The sequence below is a fragment of the Desarmillaria tabescens genome (assembly GCF_030435595.1).
Source record: "Desarmillaria tabescens strain CCBAS 213 chromosome Unknown EV420scaffold_80, whole genome shotgun sequence".
In the NCBI taxonomy this organism is placed as follows: domain Eukaryota; kingdom Fungi; phylum Basidiomycota; class Agaricomycetes; order Agaricales; family Physalacriaceae; genus Desarmillaria; species Desarmillaria tabescens.
In genome coordinates, this window is record NW_026848379.1 from 79,452 (window position 1) to 97,124 (window position 17,673).

General features: G+C 46.9%; 5 protein-coding genes across 5 annotated transcripts; 1 reads left to right on the forward strand and 4 right to left on the reverse strand.

Annotated features, from left to right (window-relative positions):
• Positions 1–720: 720 nt before the first annotated feature.
• Positions 721–1,910, reverse strand: EV420DRAFT_1486089 (uncharacterized protein; the record flags this gene model as incomplete). The annotated part of the gene is made up of 6 exons (XM_060470345.1): positions 721–756; positions 1,043–1,060; positions 1,111–1,375; positions 1,427–1,492; positions 1,547–1,621; positions 1,681–1,910. The coding sequence occupies 6 exons, from the start codon at positions 1,908–1,910 to the stop codon at positions 721–723; spliced, it is 690 nt and encodes a 229-aa protein (XP_060323443.1).
• A 3,985-nt stretch (positions 1,911–5,895) lies between these two features.
• Positions 5,896–6,129, reverse strand: EV420DRAFT_1279325 (uncharacterized protein; the record flags this gene model as incomplete). Its single annotated transcript, XM_060468136.1, has 1 exon — positions 5,896–6,129. A coding segment is annotated over one exon (234 nt), but the record flags the coding sequence as incomplete, so codon positions are not given.
• Positions 6,069–7,470, reverse strand: EV420DRAFT_1166183 (G protein-coupled glucose receptor regulating Gpa2-domain-containing protein). The gene is made up of 6 exons (XM_060466167.1): positions 7,069–7,470; positions 6,901–7,016; positions 6,687–6,843; positions 6,581–6,632; positions 6,450–6,529; positions 6,069–6,398 (listed from the first exon to the last, which is right to left on the reverse strand). Exons 1-6 carry the CDS (start codon positions 7,223–7,225, stop codon positions 6,130–6,132), a joined length of 831 nt encoding a protein of 276 aa, XP_060323445.1. The 5' UTR covers positions 7,226–7,470; the 3' UTR covers positions 6,069–6,129.
• Positions 7,471–7,769: 299 nt separating this feature from the next.
• EV420DRAFT_1486091 (uncharacterized protein) lies at positions 7,770–9,356 on the reverse strand (the record flags this gene model as incomplete). The annotated part of the gene is made up of 10 exons (XM_060470346.1): positions 7,770–7,869; positions 7,919–7,956; positions 8,216–8,254; positions 8,307–8,343; positions 8,401–8,513; positions 8,591–8,723; positions 8,790–8,877; positions 8,925–9,148; positions 9,235–9,284; positions 9,333–9,356. The coding sequence occupies 10 exons, from the start codon at positions 9,354–9,356 to the stop codon at positions 7,770–7,772; spliced, it is 846 nt and encodes a 281-aa protein (XP_060323446.1).
• A 7,061-nt stretch (positions 9,357–16,417) lies between these two features.
• On the forward strand, positions 16,418–17,341 carry EV420DRAFT_1582755 (uncharacterized protein). The gene is made up of 5 exons (XM_060474708.1): positions 16,418–16,633; positions 16,687–16,764; positions 16,816–17,004; positions 17,057–17,181; positions 17,238–17,341. Exons 1-5 carry the CDS (start codon positions 16,547–16,549, stop codon positions 17,335–17,337), a joined length of 579 nt encoding a protein of 192 aa, XP_060323447.1. The 5' UTR covers positions 16,418–16,546; the 3' UTR covers positions 17,338–17,341.
• Positions 17,342–17,673: the final 332 nt, after the last annotated feature.

Here is a 17,673-nt window from a genome sequence, read left to right on the forward strand (position 1 = left end):
TGGGGCGATATGTCTCGTAGAACTTATGATAAATAGAACGAGAAACCCCGTCCAAGAGCGTGAATCTAATATATCTCGTTGAAACAGAAAATGAGAGATAAAAGAGATAGACGCACATAAACGACCGATAGAATGCCTTGACATTCCCAAAAGACAAAGCCTCCTTTCGCCATATACACCCCACTTGGGCATATAAAACGCAAGCAAATAACGGCACTGGTCAATTGGTACCCCATTGTGTGTCTGACAAGATTCTTTGAGATATACCGGTAGAGATAAACGTGACCGGGCTCGCCATAGAGCTACGTACGTCATGAATACAAACCCGAAATATTCCCAGCCATTACCAAAGTTTATTATCCTTGCATTCATATTTCACATAGATCTGGGGGATTGAAAGTCCTGCATCCACTACCAATGCCACTGGAGACATGATAAAATGAGGAATTCCCGAGGGGAGGCCCCCAACGTTGCGTGATCCTTACCTGTGATGGACAAGTGATGACGAGAAGAAAATGAGCGGAGGGTGACGAGCTGGAGAACAAATATGGCCAAACTATATGGAGCCCGATTTGGAACTAAACTTGCCCCGATTGGTGATCGAGTCTTGATCGAGATCATTGATTTTCTAGCAAGCTGCCAAAGCATCATCTGACAATGCGTCCAACTCGCGATGAGTATCATTCAATGAGTTTAAAAGAAAAATGAAGCGTTCCCTACCTACTCAAAAAAGTCTACGAGCCAGTACTGAAGCCACTAAGAGAAGAGCAGAGATTGATCCAGTCATAATAATAGAACAAGGGAGTGATGCTACTTGGAACATTAAGCAAGTGAATGTCATGAAAATTATTAGAGAAAGAATAAACGTGTTTTCTGTACGCCATCCGTGTTCCCGCACTCTGCGCACTTCAATGTACAGGTTTTTTGTTTCGGAACCACTCCTTGTCTGAATCTTGACTCAAACCATTCCTCTCCAGCCAGATTGTGTAAACCGCTGGACATCCTGATCTATGCTTGATCCACAGGTTCGGGTAGTACATACCTTCACGGGAGTCAAGTACTGATGTCACATTTGCACGCCCTGCATCTCACTTCATATCCCCCACGTACTTCAACCCACTCATCCGCCCTCAAGAATGCCTCGCGTTCTTCTTTGCTCCTTCTCTTGATGGTCCCGTTCTCGTGGTACTCAGTCAATGAGTAATTGCATTCGGACAAAAAGAGCTTGTGCAACCGCGTGTCAGGAGTTTTTCTGCTATTGTTCCGGTAGGACTTTGGAATCCAGCTAATATCCACGTCTGATAGAGAGGTAATGAATCGTTGATTGCCTTCAGCTCGTTTTGGGAGTGGGTTAATACGGCGATGCACCAGTGCACTACAATGAATAAAAAGTCAGAGTACTTGGCCAATCGGAATCGCAACGCACCTGGTAGATCCCAAATCCTCCGTCATCTCATCGTTCTCTTTACCGAACTTGAGTCGGATCTCGGACCTATGGGTTAAATAAGCACCGTTCGCCGATAGATAAAACAACGAAATATCGTACGCAGAGCAGGTGACCACGACATCTCCGGCATTGTCCTTGGCACGCTTTAGAGAATGACCGGCGTTCCAGTCAACACTAAGAGAATAAGATGTGTCAATCAGTCTTCAACGGCAGCCAACGCAAATGGAACTAACGACAAGACCCTCTTCCTCGAATTATGGCTGCTCTCCACATCATCAGTCACGTCCTCGCTATCTGGATGGTCTGCGAGTACATCCCTGTGGACAGGAGTATATTGCTGCTCCACAGCAACTGCAGTAAGCAAGAACAAGTCGCGCCACTGGGCAACATCGAGAGGGATCATAGTTGTCGACATTGAGGGTATATAGGCAGGCGAGAAAGCAAGTTTCAAAAGAGGGCGCATGGTGGAGAATAGGATTCGCAACCGAGCTTTTGAAGGAAGGAAAGACACACGTGATTAAGTGGCATTCTACATTATATCCCGCCTCTTCACCAGTTCAGACAACGACACTGAGGAGAAAGACCATCTATTATTGGAAACAAATCATTGTTCAAACTGGGATAGTGTGGGCGCCTTACGTAGATATTAATTGACGGCGTTGTTTTTGTTTTCAATGGTGGCAATGAAACATAGAAAGTCAAGGGTCTTCTCTCCCTCCACACAATTTTTTGTTAGTTTCCTTTCCAACGCATAATGACCTATTGAGAAACGCTGCGATTCAGACAATAGATCTTGTCATACAAGCTGACGAACACGCTCACACGACAACGCGAATGACTCGAATGCTGCTCGGGATGGTTTAAATTTCGAACATGGCCTCCTGCTACGAGAACGCTCGGTAATATAGGTCGAATATGTTTGTATCTATGAACGGAAACTGCTGGTGTGTCGACATGAGTTATGTATATGCACTCCTCAAGTCGAATCTCTATGCGATGTACCAGTAGTTACGCAGTAAGTAGTATTCTTCATCAGAATATCGCCGGCAAAAGGTACGACGGTAAAACTTCTTACATCGAGTGTCTCGCCGGCTCAAATGCAAGCCGGCAGGACATTTCCCAGAGATGGCCTTCCACGAGAAGCGAATACCAACAAGCAGAAGGGAAGGGCCTCGCAATAACAGTTCATGGCAAGTTCACGGGAGATCCAAGAGATAGGAGTTGGTACTGACATGCCAGGATCGTACTTGAAAAATAGGAAGAGATACCATGTGAAAACTGGATAAGAATGTCTATCGTCTCGTCAATGTATGGGCCCCCTAGCTTACTTCGAGTCGACCAGCAAGGCCTGTTGTAAGCTGAATATATATCTATTATCCCAGTTTCAGGCAATAGTAATGTTAGGCTAGAAGAAAATAAGTATGCTCCGTTAGTGATGGCTATCGTACTATGGATTGCTTAGCGCCATTTGGTATCGTCTGCGTGACGCGGTAATGGATCATGGAAGGGGACGACGTAGACATATAGTGGCTGTGCCACAACCTGGTCGAATTCGAGCCGAAATGAAGATGACCTCAACTTAGCTTGTCTCTAGTTCTGCATTTCTCTGAATCGTTGCAGTATGAAACCTCAAATTAGCGATTGTTATCCATCGAACATTTCTTAGAGTTGTTCTTGGCGCGGTTCTCTCTCTGTTGGCCTGACAAGTCGCGAGCCCTTGGACTTCACGAGATAGTTGTATCGAATCCCACAACGATTACATTGTCGTATGGCCTCTAAGAAACCTAGGGCATCCGTTCATCTTGATGCATTTCCCACTGGTAGGACGGGGATATGGCGAACCGTATGTGCAACTTGACATCATCAATGAATCACGCAGAATAAGCAGATAACGTTTCAGTTGCATAACATTTCATCGGGCAGAACTTCATGCATAGTTCACGTAAGCTTTACAAAGGGAGGATGGCCATGAAACAGCAAGACATCTGTCGGCGCGCGGTTCGTTCTCCCATCTGAATTCTTCGGGATGATTCCCAGACCTCAGGCCTCAGGTCCGACTTCCGAATCTCTGAGTGGTGTTTTCCCGAGAACCCCTACCTCGAGGCGCGCCAATAACCGGCTAAGAAGTTATGAAGCCACCTCATGTTTGAGGGAACAGCCAATGATATCCCGAAAGCACGTAGTGATACGTCGAAGCATCGTCCCTTGATCTTTGTTAAGGGTGACGGGACTTCGTAGCTGAACGCCACCACGTAAGAGTAGCGTTAAATTTGAATATCAGCGGCGCGTTGACATCATGGGCATATAATCCTTCCAGCAGGAACCTTGAGGCTAATTCAAGCCAAGGCCATCGAGAAGGGGGAGAGCAGGACTTTCATTTATCATCTCCAAGTGACGGTGTGAGGTGCTAAGTCCAAGTCGTCTCTGAAGTCCGACTTCACTGAAGCCATACACTTCGGGAGACTGTTCAAGCAGGCACCTATGATGGAGGATTAAACTTTGGTTATCCGAGGAAGAAGTATGATAACGTACTGTAGGATTCCCGGAATGTCGTCCACAACGCATGTCCAATATCAAGTGTAGTGGCGGAGAAACAGACTGACATCCTGGGTATGTTATTCGCTCAAGGGTACCTGGTAGTTTATCAGACTTTTGCGGCCACGGTCAAGAACATGTGAACTTTCAAGGAACATAGGTCCAAGCGAGAAACAAACCCGTCCGACTAGGGTGCCCTATCCATCTAAAACAGGATACCAGCCTACGAAGCCGGTGGTCTGGATGCATCGGGTGAGAACACGCATTTTGCTGTTGCCAGAAGGAGATAACAATACCACAGGACATTGTGGCGAAGGTGCTTCTGCAGAAAGGGCCTTCGAAGACTGAAACGCTTTGAAGCATCGGCCTGCATATTCTCCGTCGTCAATCCGAAATTAAGGCTGATAAAACGGAAATGGATCACCAACAGTCGGCGTGCCCTCACAGGTGATTGGTGACGAAAAGTTCTAACGCTTCCAGTCGTGAGCCGAGTGACCACGAATCCCTGTCCTAACGTAACCCCTCCAAAAATCGGCATAAATGTTCTACGTGGCATGAAAAGAACAAACCAAAACATGATCCAGTGAAACAAACCAAAAACAGGGCCTGGGCGCGTCTCGTGCATTACTGATGATGCTCAACGTCTATGGGAATTACTTAGTAAAAGACCATTTCGATATCCGAGTGACACGTACATACACTTGGGATATGTTAATGCTCTCCACGCAGCAGATAATCGTATTGAAGGCTCTTTTTTGTAAGAATACCTGGATTCTGAATGGCCACGAACTTCCGCCGGGAACAGTGCAAGACGGCAGTGGTAATCCTTTTACGGAGCCTGTGACGATCCATATGGACGGTATCCAATCTATGGGAGTCCTTAAGATTAATGATACCAAGACGAGTCACGGCACGATAGCAGACCAAATGTACTCCCAGGACCCAAACGCCCTTTCCGTGTCCGCTGTCTTGCATACCAGGACACAAGACGAGCTCTGATATGATATACTGAAGACTTCAAGCAGTCGCCACAGGTTTGTTAAAAAATCAGAACGACGGTGACGGTGAATGAGTGGAAGAGAATCCGAAGAGGAAGGATGAAATCCGGGGAGATTGCGTGATCGACGTGTGAAAAAAATATGGACAAACTATATGAGCCCCAATATGGCTGAGTCGTGGCTGTGCCGATAACCCAACCGTACTCATTGTTGTCCAATTGTTGCCTGTCGATGTATACATCTTATCCCATATAAGTACGCTAAATATATGCTTGATATGTTACTAAACCGTCCAGAAGATTCTCCGCCATGCTTAGTCTGGCGCGGGAGTGGACAAGGAAGAAGGTATTATTCAGACAGACTGGTAGATTTATGCGCATGTTCAGAGCCCGAAATACTCGTTAAATCGGGTATTTTAAGTGACACATTCTTGAAGCACCACACTAGCAAGAGCAAGAGAATACCCAGGAACATCCCGTCGTCCTCCAGAAAGTAGAGTAAGATGCTCCGATGTCCCTGGCGGAAGTTTTCATTGCGATGTAGCAGGTTCGTTTAAACCTTCATCCGTTGCGCGTGCTAATTTCATACTAAATAGAATCTTAACAAATGCTGAAAGCTACCGTGAAGCAAATATGCCCGAGTGTGTTTTGTTCATTATCAAACATGGGCGTGACGAAGTTCGGAGACGTATTCTATCCATGTTTAGTTCTCTTTATTGAGACAACTTCCCAGATAGCTTGGATGCTCGCAGGGTAAAGACAGGATCCGTTAATGCAATTTACTTCGTCTTTGATTTCATCACATACAAGCACAATTGTCACTCTGAAGGTGGCCGTCCTCTTTCTCTCAAGCCATTGCTATACTTACACGTTCTAGATTCGTCAGTCTCCTCATTGACCAAAGCCAAACTCCAAGTCACTGTAACCCTCTTCGAGTTACTGTCTCTCTTATGCTCTTCGCCACGCTTTCATTCCAACCATACGTCAATGCGTTGGCAAACCCAACGAACTGCGTCGATGCCTGCATGATTTGCAGAACTCTAGACGAGTGTCCTGATGCCTCGACGAGGCGAATACAGATCCCAGGTATCCAGAGTATGATATACGCGATTGGATACGCGTTCAAAAGCAAAATTCTCGAGATTTGCTTTTATTGGTCGTGGGAACAAGTGGGCGCACCTGAAAAAACACTTCGAGGTGAAGACGGGTCATTTTTGGATTCAACGCAGGGCATCGACTCTGATTGATCGCAGGGGATCTTGATGGGAAGCTGGTGCATCTGAATTGAACCCGACGACTGTTCAAGATCACGGAATCTGTTGCGCAAGTTCATCCTTGAATGAGGGGTATTCTGTGTTGAAACTAAGCTGACGAGCTTGATTCGCCTTCGTAGATAGATAGATAGGTATGTGTAAAGGCCTGCATCGCGTATATCAGCATTGTTTAAGCTACGCCATCAGTCCGACGTACCTATCTCGATAAATATGAACAGGAAACGCCACCCGTGAGTCAGTACGTAGCGCACATAGACAGGCTCTGGTGTCAGCCAGCTGAGAGACTCTATCATCGAAAGACATGATCATAGGAAAGGATCCTCCTACCACCAGTTACCAGAGACTGCCGTATAGTGACCCTTCCCGAGCGCAATAAAGCCTGAGAATTAGATAGTCAGTTATGTGTATGAGTACAAAGAAAAATATCGCCTACTTGTCAGGATAGGCATCACCCATGTACAACAACAGACCATGACTACAAACCTCTCTTTGCCTTTACTCGATTTTGCTGTCCATGAGGACTCATGAGACACAGTGACCGTAATCAGGATGGTGACTATAGAGAATGCCAGGATGGATGTATCGGTCGCCTGTGTAGGTCGTGTTTTAGTCTCTCCACAATACACATACAGACCATATGAACTTACTTGAACAGAAAGTTGCTCGATAAATCCATTTGCGATACAAGCTGGAGTTCGGGATAAAGGACCAGTAGCGAGAACGACGGTTCCAGATATTACATTGGTCGTAGCATTGATAAAATCTAGTCATTTTCGATGAGCATCTATCCTATCGGTGAATAGATTGACGCTCACCTGCAATTGCCAAGTTCAGAATGAGTAGGTGTCGATAATGTTTGTTCAACGGGAGGAATACGTAGCAGATGATAATAAATCCTGAACCTAGAGAGGAAAGAGCGCTTCCGACAAAGTTACTAAGAGCCAGTGCCAGTTCAAAGTTGCTTAGTGCCATGAATCGAGAGGATTGTTGACGGCTGCCGGGACATTGTGTCGTCTTTAAGAGGCCTGGTAAGGATACGAGCCCGTGAGCTAACGCTTCATTTGGGGCTGCACCTTAATCAGGTCCGTGATTACTAGGTGTACATCGTATGGGCAAGGCACCTATCAGCGATCACATGCTGAACTAGATGATGGCTGATGCGAGAGCTTTCTTGATACACCTATTAGCACTGGTTCAGGGACGAATCTGGAACTGTCAATATTGTAGACATAGAATTGGATCTTCGTTATGATGTACAGGGAGCGCTTAGCGTCGGTTTCGAGCGTGAACTCATATGCTGCGTAAGAGTTGCGAAAGAGCATTCATGAATGAGTCGATCATCAGGGCACCGATGCCTAAAGAAGCTTATTATCCGAGAGTCGTATCATACTAATGGGAGGATGAGACTTGTTTAAGACTGAGAGCGAATCACCTGGGTGTACCTTTTTAATAATAATCCCGATAAATCAGATATCGTGAGAGCGATCACCCTTGTAGCCTGAGGGGATGGGTGCCCTTATCTATGCGCAGGCTGGGATTCTGGTACGGTTTCAAGGTTCATAGTTTCACGTTCAAGCCTAACTGCAAGGAATGCCGAAGGGGTTGTCGTCTCGTTCCTGTCATTAAGATTTGCGGGCAAATAAATCAGGACGTCTTCGAACTAACCAGCTCGTGTTAGAGTTTATCAGAGCTTCCGTGGAAAGCTGTAGTATTTCAATATCACAATATACACGGAACGCGAAGGGGTAGACATACGTTTGCAACTGAGATACAATGACAGGAATCCGCACCCGTGCTTGTGGGTATATTTTGGCGAGTCCTCCGAATCAGTGCTGTGCTTTCATGGTGCAGACGCCGCATGCATATCTTGACTTCACATCAAAAAATGATGGTACATCAGATTGTAGCAGTGCATACTCACTGAGATCATTGATATCGGCACGTTTAACCCATTACTCTCACAAGTCGGAAAAATAGGAAGTGGGTTTCTCGCGTTTCAGACTAAAGAAGACGATCAATTACCTCTGTCTATTTTCATTACTTCTACACCTACCTGTTGACGACTCTCTGTTCTCACGGGAATCTTCCCGCTACAAAATTGAATGCGTCTTCTCAGCTGAATATTTCTTCATTTACAGAAGACCCACCTTTTCATAGACGTGTAGTACAGCATACTACCAGGTATAGGTGCAAGGTAGACCATGTTAAGAACGTCGGCTGACCGATTACAACCATTCTGTTCGAGAGCGACGATCATCGACTAAAACACGTTTATGTCATTAGTTTTTCATGAATGGACAGCATCCATGAATCTTTAGAAGTTCGTTGATGGGTGACCTTCCTCAGGAAAGCACCTGAGTATCCGCTTCGAAACGCGTCGATCGTCCCCTTGTTGTCCGGAGAATTCGGAATCGTAGAAAACACAGCTTCGAATGTCCCTTCGTTCCCAGGCGGATAGTAATCTTGAAACCTGAATAATGGGTTTTGTCAACTATGAGTGGCTCAACCTTCTCCATCGAATTAAATCGTCCTGTACTTTGTATGTATCTTCGCTATGAGTTCTGCGGGGGGAGGGCCAGGGAGACGTATAATTTGCGCAATCTGTACAAAGATGTCGAAATGTCCTTTAGCGCCGTTAATAGGGAGATTTCACATCCAGACACTCGAATACCTGCAACTTGAGCGGTCATGAGGAGATCTGACGGAAAGTAGAAGCTGACGGCAAACCCGTACCAGTACACCAAGGTTCCAGGTATCAGCCTGTATGACCAGGGCATTCCGAAGCTGACTTCTGGCGTACGAAACTCATATGGCTGGATAAAATGATGACCGACGCCTTGGTCGCCCCGAACCGCATTGCCGAAGTCAGAGATCACAGGGATGGGTACGGTATTGCTCCGAAATCACCGTCAGATACGTATATTGCACGATCGATGAGGACCTTCCTCGCAGCAGGGTTATCTGAAGTATCGCTTTCGTACTTCAGCAGAATGTTCTGGGATCCTCCATTGCAAGAAGAATGTTGAATAATCTGAGAGGGAATGAGAAAGGCATGTTTTTGAAGAACAGAAGGGCTGACCAGTGTGAATGATATGACAATCATGGTGAAGGTATTGAAGACCTTTGAGAAGCCATTTTGTAATAAACCATAAGGATGGGACAGTAGTCGCCGGCATCGTAGTCAGGAAGAGTTCTTCCTCAAGGGGAATAGTCGAGTCAAGAATGGTCAGTTGAGTCATCACGCAAAACGAGCAACATCAGAAGATTGGGAAGCGTACTGTGCAGCCAGATGTAAATAAGGTGCTCCACATTGCAAAAAATAAAAGACTGTAGGACTGACTCGAGTGCAAGTTTGGCCTTCTATTCTGTCCAAGTCAGTGGCAAGGAACACGAGGTTCGGAGCCGACTATTGCCAAGGGCCGAACCACGAGCCAAAGTTAGGGGACTGCAACTGGCATTTATTAGACATTTACTACCTGCGGCCGGAATACCCGTATACGAGAAACTTACCTGATATTAGTGGCACGGTTGAACCCTCTTGACATGGCATTATCGCGGAGCATTTCAGCCTGATATGCATAGCTATATTGGAAGCATACTTGAAGGGGAATAGACGCAACCAGGGATTCACGCGCCTTGAGAAGGAGGTATAGGTCAGGTTCCCGAGTTACAGGTGAACGAAAGGCCCCGAAACAACGTAAAATTATCGGATGGCCTAGCCGGTCCCGAGTTAGCCACGGAAACTTTCAACTCCGAGTCGGCTTGTTATCTTCTCCTGATGGTCATAGTTTACTTTGCGGACTGCGTAGGCATGTAAGGGATAATGCCGAAAAATTCGAGCCCATGGAACGTCGTCAGGTGCATTGTGGTGGCGGTGAGAGATCGAGTCTAGTCACAGCCACCGATCGGCTTCTTCAACCCCATCCCGTGTCGCGTAGGAAATTTTCACTGCTGGACCTCAGACTGGATTGGGCTATGCCCGGCTGGCTATCTAGGGAAGTCATTGTCTCTCACGGAATACACTGCCTTTTGCGCAGGGGCGCCTGGCATTGACTTGTCTCGATTCCAGATAAGTTAACATAGACCTTAGTGGCGGCATTCCAAATTCAAATTGAATAACAGCAAGGTCAACCCCGTATGAAATTACGGATTTACCGATGAACCTGATTCACCTTGATTATTATCTGTAGGGCCCAGGGATATCCGTCGTTTTTGGATTCTGTCTCGCATCGTTTAAGGGAGATAAAAAAATTTCATACCAGCCAGACTACGCCTGTTATAACTTATCTCTAACCCGTGTCCATCCGTCAAAAATCTAAATTGCTCGTGTAATTTAGCACAATCGGGGATTGGCTTCCCTGATAATCAGATTTGATAACCGCTCGTTCTGAATTCTAATTGAACGGCTCGAAGATCGAAGGAATATCTATTCTTGTAGACAGTTACGAATTCTTACTGCTGTTCGGGCAAACGCGATTCAACGGGTGCATAGTTCCCGTCGTGGTTGAGTGCTGGCCATAGAGAATGGGCACCCGTACGGCACGAATCGCATCTCAAGCCTCGGGACCGGACCGCACTCCTTCTCCCTGGCACTATGGACGACTCCTAATTCTGCCCAGAACTGTCACAATCTTCCTGCTCGACTACGTAACAAAAGCTCCCGCTGACCCCGTTTCACATTGGAGCCCAGGCTGACGACTTGCTTTATTCTCTGTCAAGCAAGTAAACCCATCCGGTACCCTATCTCGGGCCCCCCCAGGTTGTGTAAAGCCTAAATCCCCTGAGCTAGGAAGTTCACCATCTCGACATCCAATCCCAGGATTCAAAGTTGCCTCACTAGGAATAAGGCCCTCGCGACATGCTTCGAACTGGTTCTCCCATCACGTGTACGTGCACCCTCCTCAAAAAGCTGGGTATTCGTAGGACCCGTGTTTATGCCCTCAGAGGTTAGGGCCAAATTTTGGCCAAATCCAAGATTTTGTCCGGACTTTTCGCCTGCAGAAGTCTCAAAATCTGTCCGGATTCTTCCCCTAAGCTAGCCCTACCGGCCAATTTGTCCGGATTTCTCCCCTAACTTTCCAAAATCGCAAAAAAATCGTAGAAAATTGTAAAAAATCGCTAGAATTTTTTATTTTTATTTTTATTTTTTCAAATTCTCTGTGCTTCGCAATATTGTATGGAACATCCTTGTCGCTGCGACCACGGCCAATCCATTCATTCTTGTTCCAGGCGGCGTCGAGCTTGGTGAGCTCATCGAGTTCATCGTCGGCATAGACAGGTAGTATTTCATGCATAATAATGCTAGCAGGGCGAAGGATTGTAGTAAAATTCAAAAGGACAGTATTCTACAGGGCTTATTCAAATTCAGCGTCTTTTTGGTCGTCGTTCTTTGCCAGGAATATTGATTAAACTCAGTTGGGTGTCGATGGAAAATTCGCAATAGGACAAAGGAACAAGAAATGGCTTCGAACAAAGTAGGAACCTGTAGGAACAAAGTCTAACGGCTAATAATAGTCAGTAGTATAAGTGGACAATGGTCAGTCGGCACATGCCGGCTGTCGTGTCCGGACTATGGCCTAACATTGCTGTAGTTGTCGTCACTTGTCCGGATTGTTGATCTAACCTCCGGCCACCTAGCAGCCATTTTGTCCGGATTTGCCCTCAACCTCGAGTCCAAAAACCACCCATTTTGTCCGGACTTTTGCCCTAACCTCGAGGGGTATAAACACGGGTCCTGTATTCGTTCGGTTCCCTTCCCATTTATTCTTTCCTCTCCTCGATAAATTTGCTTCCTTCCTCTGCTGAAATGGCTGACGATGCTCGATGCAACTGCAGTGACTACTCACTGTACCGGTTCACAGACCGTGTCATTGTTCCTGGCTATGTTGATCCGTCTATCCTCAGCGCCGAAAGAGACGCATTGAAAGCACTCATTACGCTGACTAGGCTGAAGTTATCTACGTCTCGCGCACCTAAAAGGAACCTCGACGAAGCTGTCGGAAATACTATAGGTCGACTGTCACCTCTTATGCGATGGTTCAGAAGGGGGAAGGAGATTTCGTCCCTGTAAGTCAGTCTCCCTCGTGCTCATGATATTCAACTTACGCTGTCATTTTTAGATTGTCCTCGCGGCCTGAACGGGGGTCCAAACGATTACGGTTGGAGTATGGGGAGGCACCTCGCCACACCATGCTCACCAGGTGAGGGGGAAGGATACTTTGCTCGGCGACCCTGATATGTATCTGACGTGGGATCTCAGCGGGGCCGTCGGGTCGGATACTGACGAGAGGGGGGAGGTTTCTGTTTACAAAAGGTAGAATTCGTGTCCTATTGTGCATTGCCGTGTGTTTACGGGGTAACCGACAGGCATAAGGAAGCTGAAGAGCCAGTTGAATGCCTGACACGGTACCTTTTTATATCATTACTCTAATGGGATCTCTTCCCGACGTCTTGTCATAGGAAAATAGCTCACGCGTCAAATCCAGGCGTCGACCAGCTGACCGTTCTTTTCCTCAACTCTGACATGTTTCCCAAACGCTTCCCGGAGAAAAGAGGAACAAGAGCGATGCGGAGCATCTTTATTTCCTGCAGCAGGACCCGTGGGTACAGAAAGGGTCTATTAAACCACAGAAGGTAGTTTGTAGAGGCTGTGGGAAAGCCATGCAGCTTGAGAGGAGAAACACGAGCACCGTGAGTGGCAAACCCGCTACATACTACTTGAGTCCGTGGGTGAAGCACCGGAATAAGTGCCGGGGTGTACATAGGGCTTGGTGGATAATGGGTACGATGTTGGGATTAAGTTGTCGAAGGAAATACTGGAGAATTATAAGCCTAGCTGAGAACTTTACCTGGATGACGATGTTTTCATATCCTATTTTGTATTTTGTACAATAATGACATTACCGGAGAATTATTATAATGGTACAAAGAACGGATTGGATTTCACATCAGCGCGTTTTAACGATGATTTCCGGAAGGGTGAGGAAAGCAAATAGAAGCTTTCATTATTTATCATGTGGTAAAATAAGTGGCAAAGAATAATATGATTATCAAGGGTAGATAGAAGTTTTCAAACAATTGGAAAGCTTTCTTCACATGGAAGGTAGTCCCTCAGATTACTTAGTGCCCGATGAGCTGAAAGAATGTCAAATGCGTCGGGGAAGGTGCCACTCTGTCACTTTGTATCTCCTCGAGCTGTCTGTTTATCAGACCTTAACGAAAACCTAAGACGATGGGGCAGATGATGGAAGAGACGACGAGGAGATGTTTCTCCGTGCATACGACAGGAGGAGTCTGTAACGCATACCTAAACAAAAGTTTAGTATGCAAGTTATTTTTCGAACTTCACTGACACGTCGTTCAGCATCATCGTCGCGTCAACGAAAGAGCGTCCTCTCTCAAGGCCGACGGTGGCTGTGCAGTCAGTCGCGCCGATGCAGGCCAATGACAAATATCAACAACTTTTTATCCAATGACCATCGGGATCGGTTATTTTTCTTCTTCCATTCACAACCTTTGCCGCTTAGAATCGTTTCGCCCTTCCTGGACACAGTTCTTCTCAAGAGACACGACAACAGTGCCTTTGTGACCCGCCAGCGGTGTGACCGGGTTGGCTTTTTCCGCTGTCCGAGAGGTGATTGGGTAGGAAAGAACACGAGGCTGGCGATAGCGAGGCGGACTGATCCAGGGCGGCGTTGGAGGGCTCAAGGTATGTCCTGAAACCCAACTCTGCTGAGCCTCACTTTGAGCAATCTGAGAAGGATCGCTATTCTATATGTAGTGATGGTGCCACTCGCCGCAGCTGGGAAGGATCTATGCCAGGTTCAATCAAGACGTGGTACACCGGTCACCCAAAGCGAATTCTTCTTTTTGCTGAAGTTCATATAGCATTCTCCCAACCCAAAGGCAGGAGGAGACCTTTTCACTGCATGGCGTGGCCGCCTACGACCACCCTGGCGTGCCATACGTTACGATGGTTGTACTGCCGACTTACGCTGCGAGGCCGCATCAAGCTCCACTGAAGAGACTACCGCTTTTTTGTGCTATCCAGTACTGAAAAAGATACGGAAAGGCGAAATGATGTGCTGTTAACTAGCCTGGGTGAGTGGATTTCTGTTGAATTCTTACGTCTCACGGTAATGGTAGCTAACAGCACGCCTGTCAGAGTGCCAGTGCTCGCTTACACTAGATACTTGTTGCTCCGGCCCCAGTGTGACGACGGGTATGTGTTTCTGCTCTATTTGTATTCATTGGTTCTCTTACCAAGGATGATATAGGCGCTCTTATGCTTTTCGTGATTTTGATACTACCAGATGTACTGAAGAGGATGTTCAGCAGTGTACGCCGTCTTCAGTCAGTCGCATATAGGCGGAGGTTTCCTAAGCATTGCAGAAAGCTAATATCTCGTGTTCAGTACGCCTGCTTTATAGCCATGACTGTTTTATTCTGAAAGCGTATCAGTCTGATCATCGTTATGTGCGCCGAAGACTGGAGTTTCGCTGTTAGGCCTGGTGGTGTTCTCAGAGCTGCTCGCCCTTGCTAGGTATGGATCGCCTCCAATGCTTCTGGATTGTATGTTGAACGACTGAACCAGGCCGTAGATCGTTCTTCAGTATGTACCGCGGTTTGAATGTAAGGAAGGCAGCAGTTACAGTTATGCGAGACAGGGTACGCCTGTTATCCCAAGAAGACACTTCTTAACTGAATCTTATCCAGGGTCATCTACCTTGAGCATCATCGGCATATACGCAACGCAAACGACCACGGACGCTCTTCCTCTCTCCCACTGCAAGCAAGCTTCTCGCTCCTTTTCATTCATTTTATCGTTTCCCAATGCAGCTGCCATCTGCCTTTACTGCAGAGACAGGCGGAGGGGACGATACAGTTGTATCAAGATGCTGTTCGGGTGGCTAGGCCCATCTGTTTTGGCTGGGTACGTGTCTTAACACCTCCTAGAGTTCTCGGACCGATTTACAAAGGATCGTATAGGTGTCTGATAATTCCACTGCTGACAATACGTCATGCCGCATCCTAGAGCAGCATTACTGTTGCCGTAGGTATAACAGCGAGGTATACCGTGTATATTCAATGGCTCATTACAGCAATGCTGACCTGTTTTGCTATCAGTTAATCGGAACCGGAAGACCTACCTTTTCTCGCTACGACAAACCAGCTGGGCTGGATCTTGGAGCTATGCTATTTTCTCCAGGTTCTGAATGGCTGAACGAATCTGCGGTTTTTTCAGCAGTGTTCCGCTAGGACGGTAAGGTTCAAAGACGGGCTCCCTAGAAACCTTGTCGACCGTGTTTGGTATGTCAAATTCATGACCATGGCTATCTGTTTCTGAAGATGTATCAGGCGGATCATCATCGCCTTGGGTCTGTTGAACCTGTAGCAGACGTCGAAGCCAAAATTCGTGGATCATCTGAGCATGCGTGTATCGCTACCCCGTCGCTGCCACAAGTATTAGATGAGGTATGCTTGCCATCGTTTGTGCCCTCCTTTGTTCTCAAATCAAGAAGGTGCAGGGGTGGGCTTGCATGGACTGCCTGCATTTACGTATTCCGGGCGTGCTTGGCCTCGGTTTCGTCGGCGTCTACTAGTTCGGCATGTTCTCATCGTTGTGGGCGCCAAACGTTTCAGCAGTCTGTTCAACCCGATAGGAAAATCTCGAAGGTAAAGTGTTACAGTCTACGTTATAATGCCCCGCACTCACTCGTTGCACTCAGGTGGAGTCGACTTTGATTACCCGCGGATATAAGAGATAACGGTACTTGTTTCTCGTCATCTGGCTTCCAGCAAGTTGTCGCGTCTCGGCTTTGCTTTCGTTTCACGTACCGGCGAGATGGATTGTGAGACCACCGGAGGGGTCAGGTAAGGTACTCCTATAATCGTGGTCGCTGCAGTTGTTGACCGTTCCTGACTTGAAGGAGGCCATGTCTGTGGTGGTGCCAAGCTCACTTAGGCTAGATTCAAACTTGCGCAGACGTCTGGTACAGTCATGGACCAACAGTTGTCCACGGGTCAATACAGGCATCTACGAATTGTCTCACTGCTCCCGGAGGCAATCTCTCCGGTGTGAGACACCAGCTCCCCCTTTCCTCGTATAAAATGCCCCCGTGGAACCTGATTCCTTCCATCACAAACATGAACACCAACCACTATCAACTGCGCTCTACAAACACCACCAACACGTGCGAAGCTTCGTCTTCCACTGTAACTCTTCGTCCTGAAGAGGAATTTAATCCGCAATATTGCACTCGATGCGACCAGACACTATGGTCGATCGAGCTAATGCGGAATCATCTCGACTTTTCTGGTCGACACCCGTATTGCGGTACGTGCAAGCGGGGATTCTTGAACAACAACTCCTACAAGACGGTAGGCCCCTTTTGTTGTCGTGCGCCGACGTCGTCTGACTGGTTCCCTTCCAGCATCTGATCCTTTCGGATTACCATCACTATTGTGATGATTGCGATAAGGAGTTCCAGTCCTCCTCTGCTCTTAAAATCGTGGGTCCTCGTTCAGTTCCAGCCGCGACTTTTGCTAATAACTATGAACAGCATTATGAGCAATCGGCTCGTCACCACCGTGATTATGAAGAAGGCGATCGTGAGAAGCGCGCCGAAGGGTGGGAAGATGAGCTGGCTCGGCAGCAAGAGCAAAAGGAGAACCGGGAAGATCCTGTAGCCCTCGAAAAAGTCGAGGAGCAGGCTCCTATGTCCCGGGTGGAGGTTGGCATTGCGATCTTGGTAAGCTCGCTTATTCCTCTGTTATTGCCAAGTCTGATGGTGTACTCGATAGAATCTCAAGAAACGCTTGCAACGCCAACCAGTACCGAAAGCCACCATGAAGCAGACATGCCCGGTATGCTTGTGTCCATCATCGAAGATGAGCGTGACAAAGTGTGGGCACGTATTCTGTTCATCGTATGTCTGGTTTTTTTTTTACAATACAAGAGTATTCCGACTGACGTTTACCGTAGATGCATCCGTCAGACTTTTGAAAAGAGTCAGGGATGCCCATCGTGCCGAAAGCCTGGCCATCTTAGCCAACTGCGAAAGATCGATTTGCACATACATTAGTGCTTTTCTTTACTTGTTTATCGTGGACATCTTATACCAATATACCTCAAAACGAATTAAAATAAAATAAAAAAGATTTAAACATCAGCGTCGCTGCGCGGTATGATTAAAATGTGTTTTGCGTGGAGTGTTAGAGATATGCGTGAGTTTTTACATTGGCGGTTACGTGTACCAGAAACTCAAGCGATATACACAGTGAGTCCAAGAAGAGAATTTGTGCAATGCTGGCTAAATACGATTTGGTGCTCTGCATTGCTGGGTACTTCCTACGCACGAATGCGTCAAAGATATAGTTCCGACCATCGGCTACCTATCCTAGAATACCACCCAATAATT

Bases quoted from the DNA above. Each gene is read 5' to 3' on its own strand.
- EV420DRAFT_1582755 (XM_060474708.1), top strand. From the start codon at position 16,547: ATGCGGAATCATCTCGACTTTTCTGGTCGACACCCGTATTGCGGTACG. The intron at 16,634-16,686 runs GTAGGCCCCTTT...GTTCCCTTCCAG, and splicing joins ACAACAACTCCTACAAGACG to CATCTGATCCTTTCGGATTA. The intron at 17,005-17,056 runs GTAAGCTCGCTT...TGTACTCGATAG, and splicing joins AGGTTGGCATTGCGATCTTG to AATCTCAAGAAACGCTTGCA.
- EV420DRAFT_1166183 (XM_060466167.1), bottom strand. From the start codon at position 7,225: ATGGCACTAAGCAACTTTGAACTGGCACTGGCTCTTAGTAACTTTGTC. The intron at 7,017-7,068 runs GTGAGCGTCAAT...GAAAATGACTAG, and splicing joins TCTGAACTTGGCAATTGCAG to ATTTTATCAATGCTACGACC. The intron at 6,633-6,686 runs GTAGGCGATATT...TCTAATTCTCAG, and splicing joins GGTGATGCCTATCCTGACAA to GCTTTATTGCGCTCGGGAAG.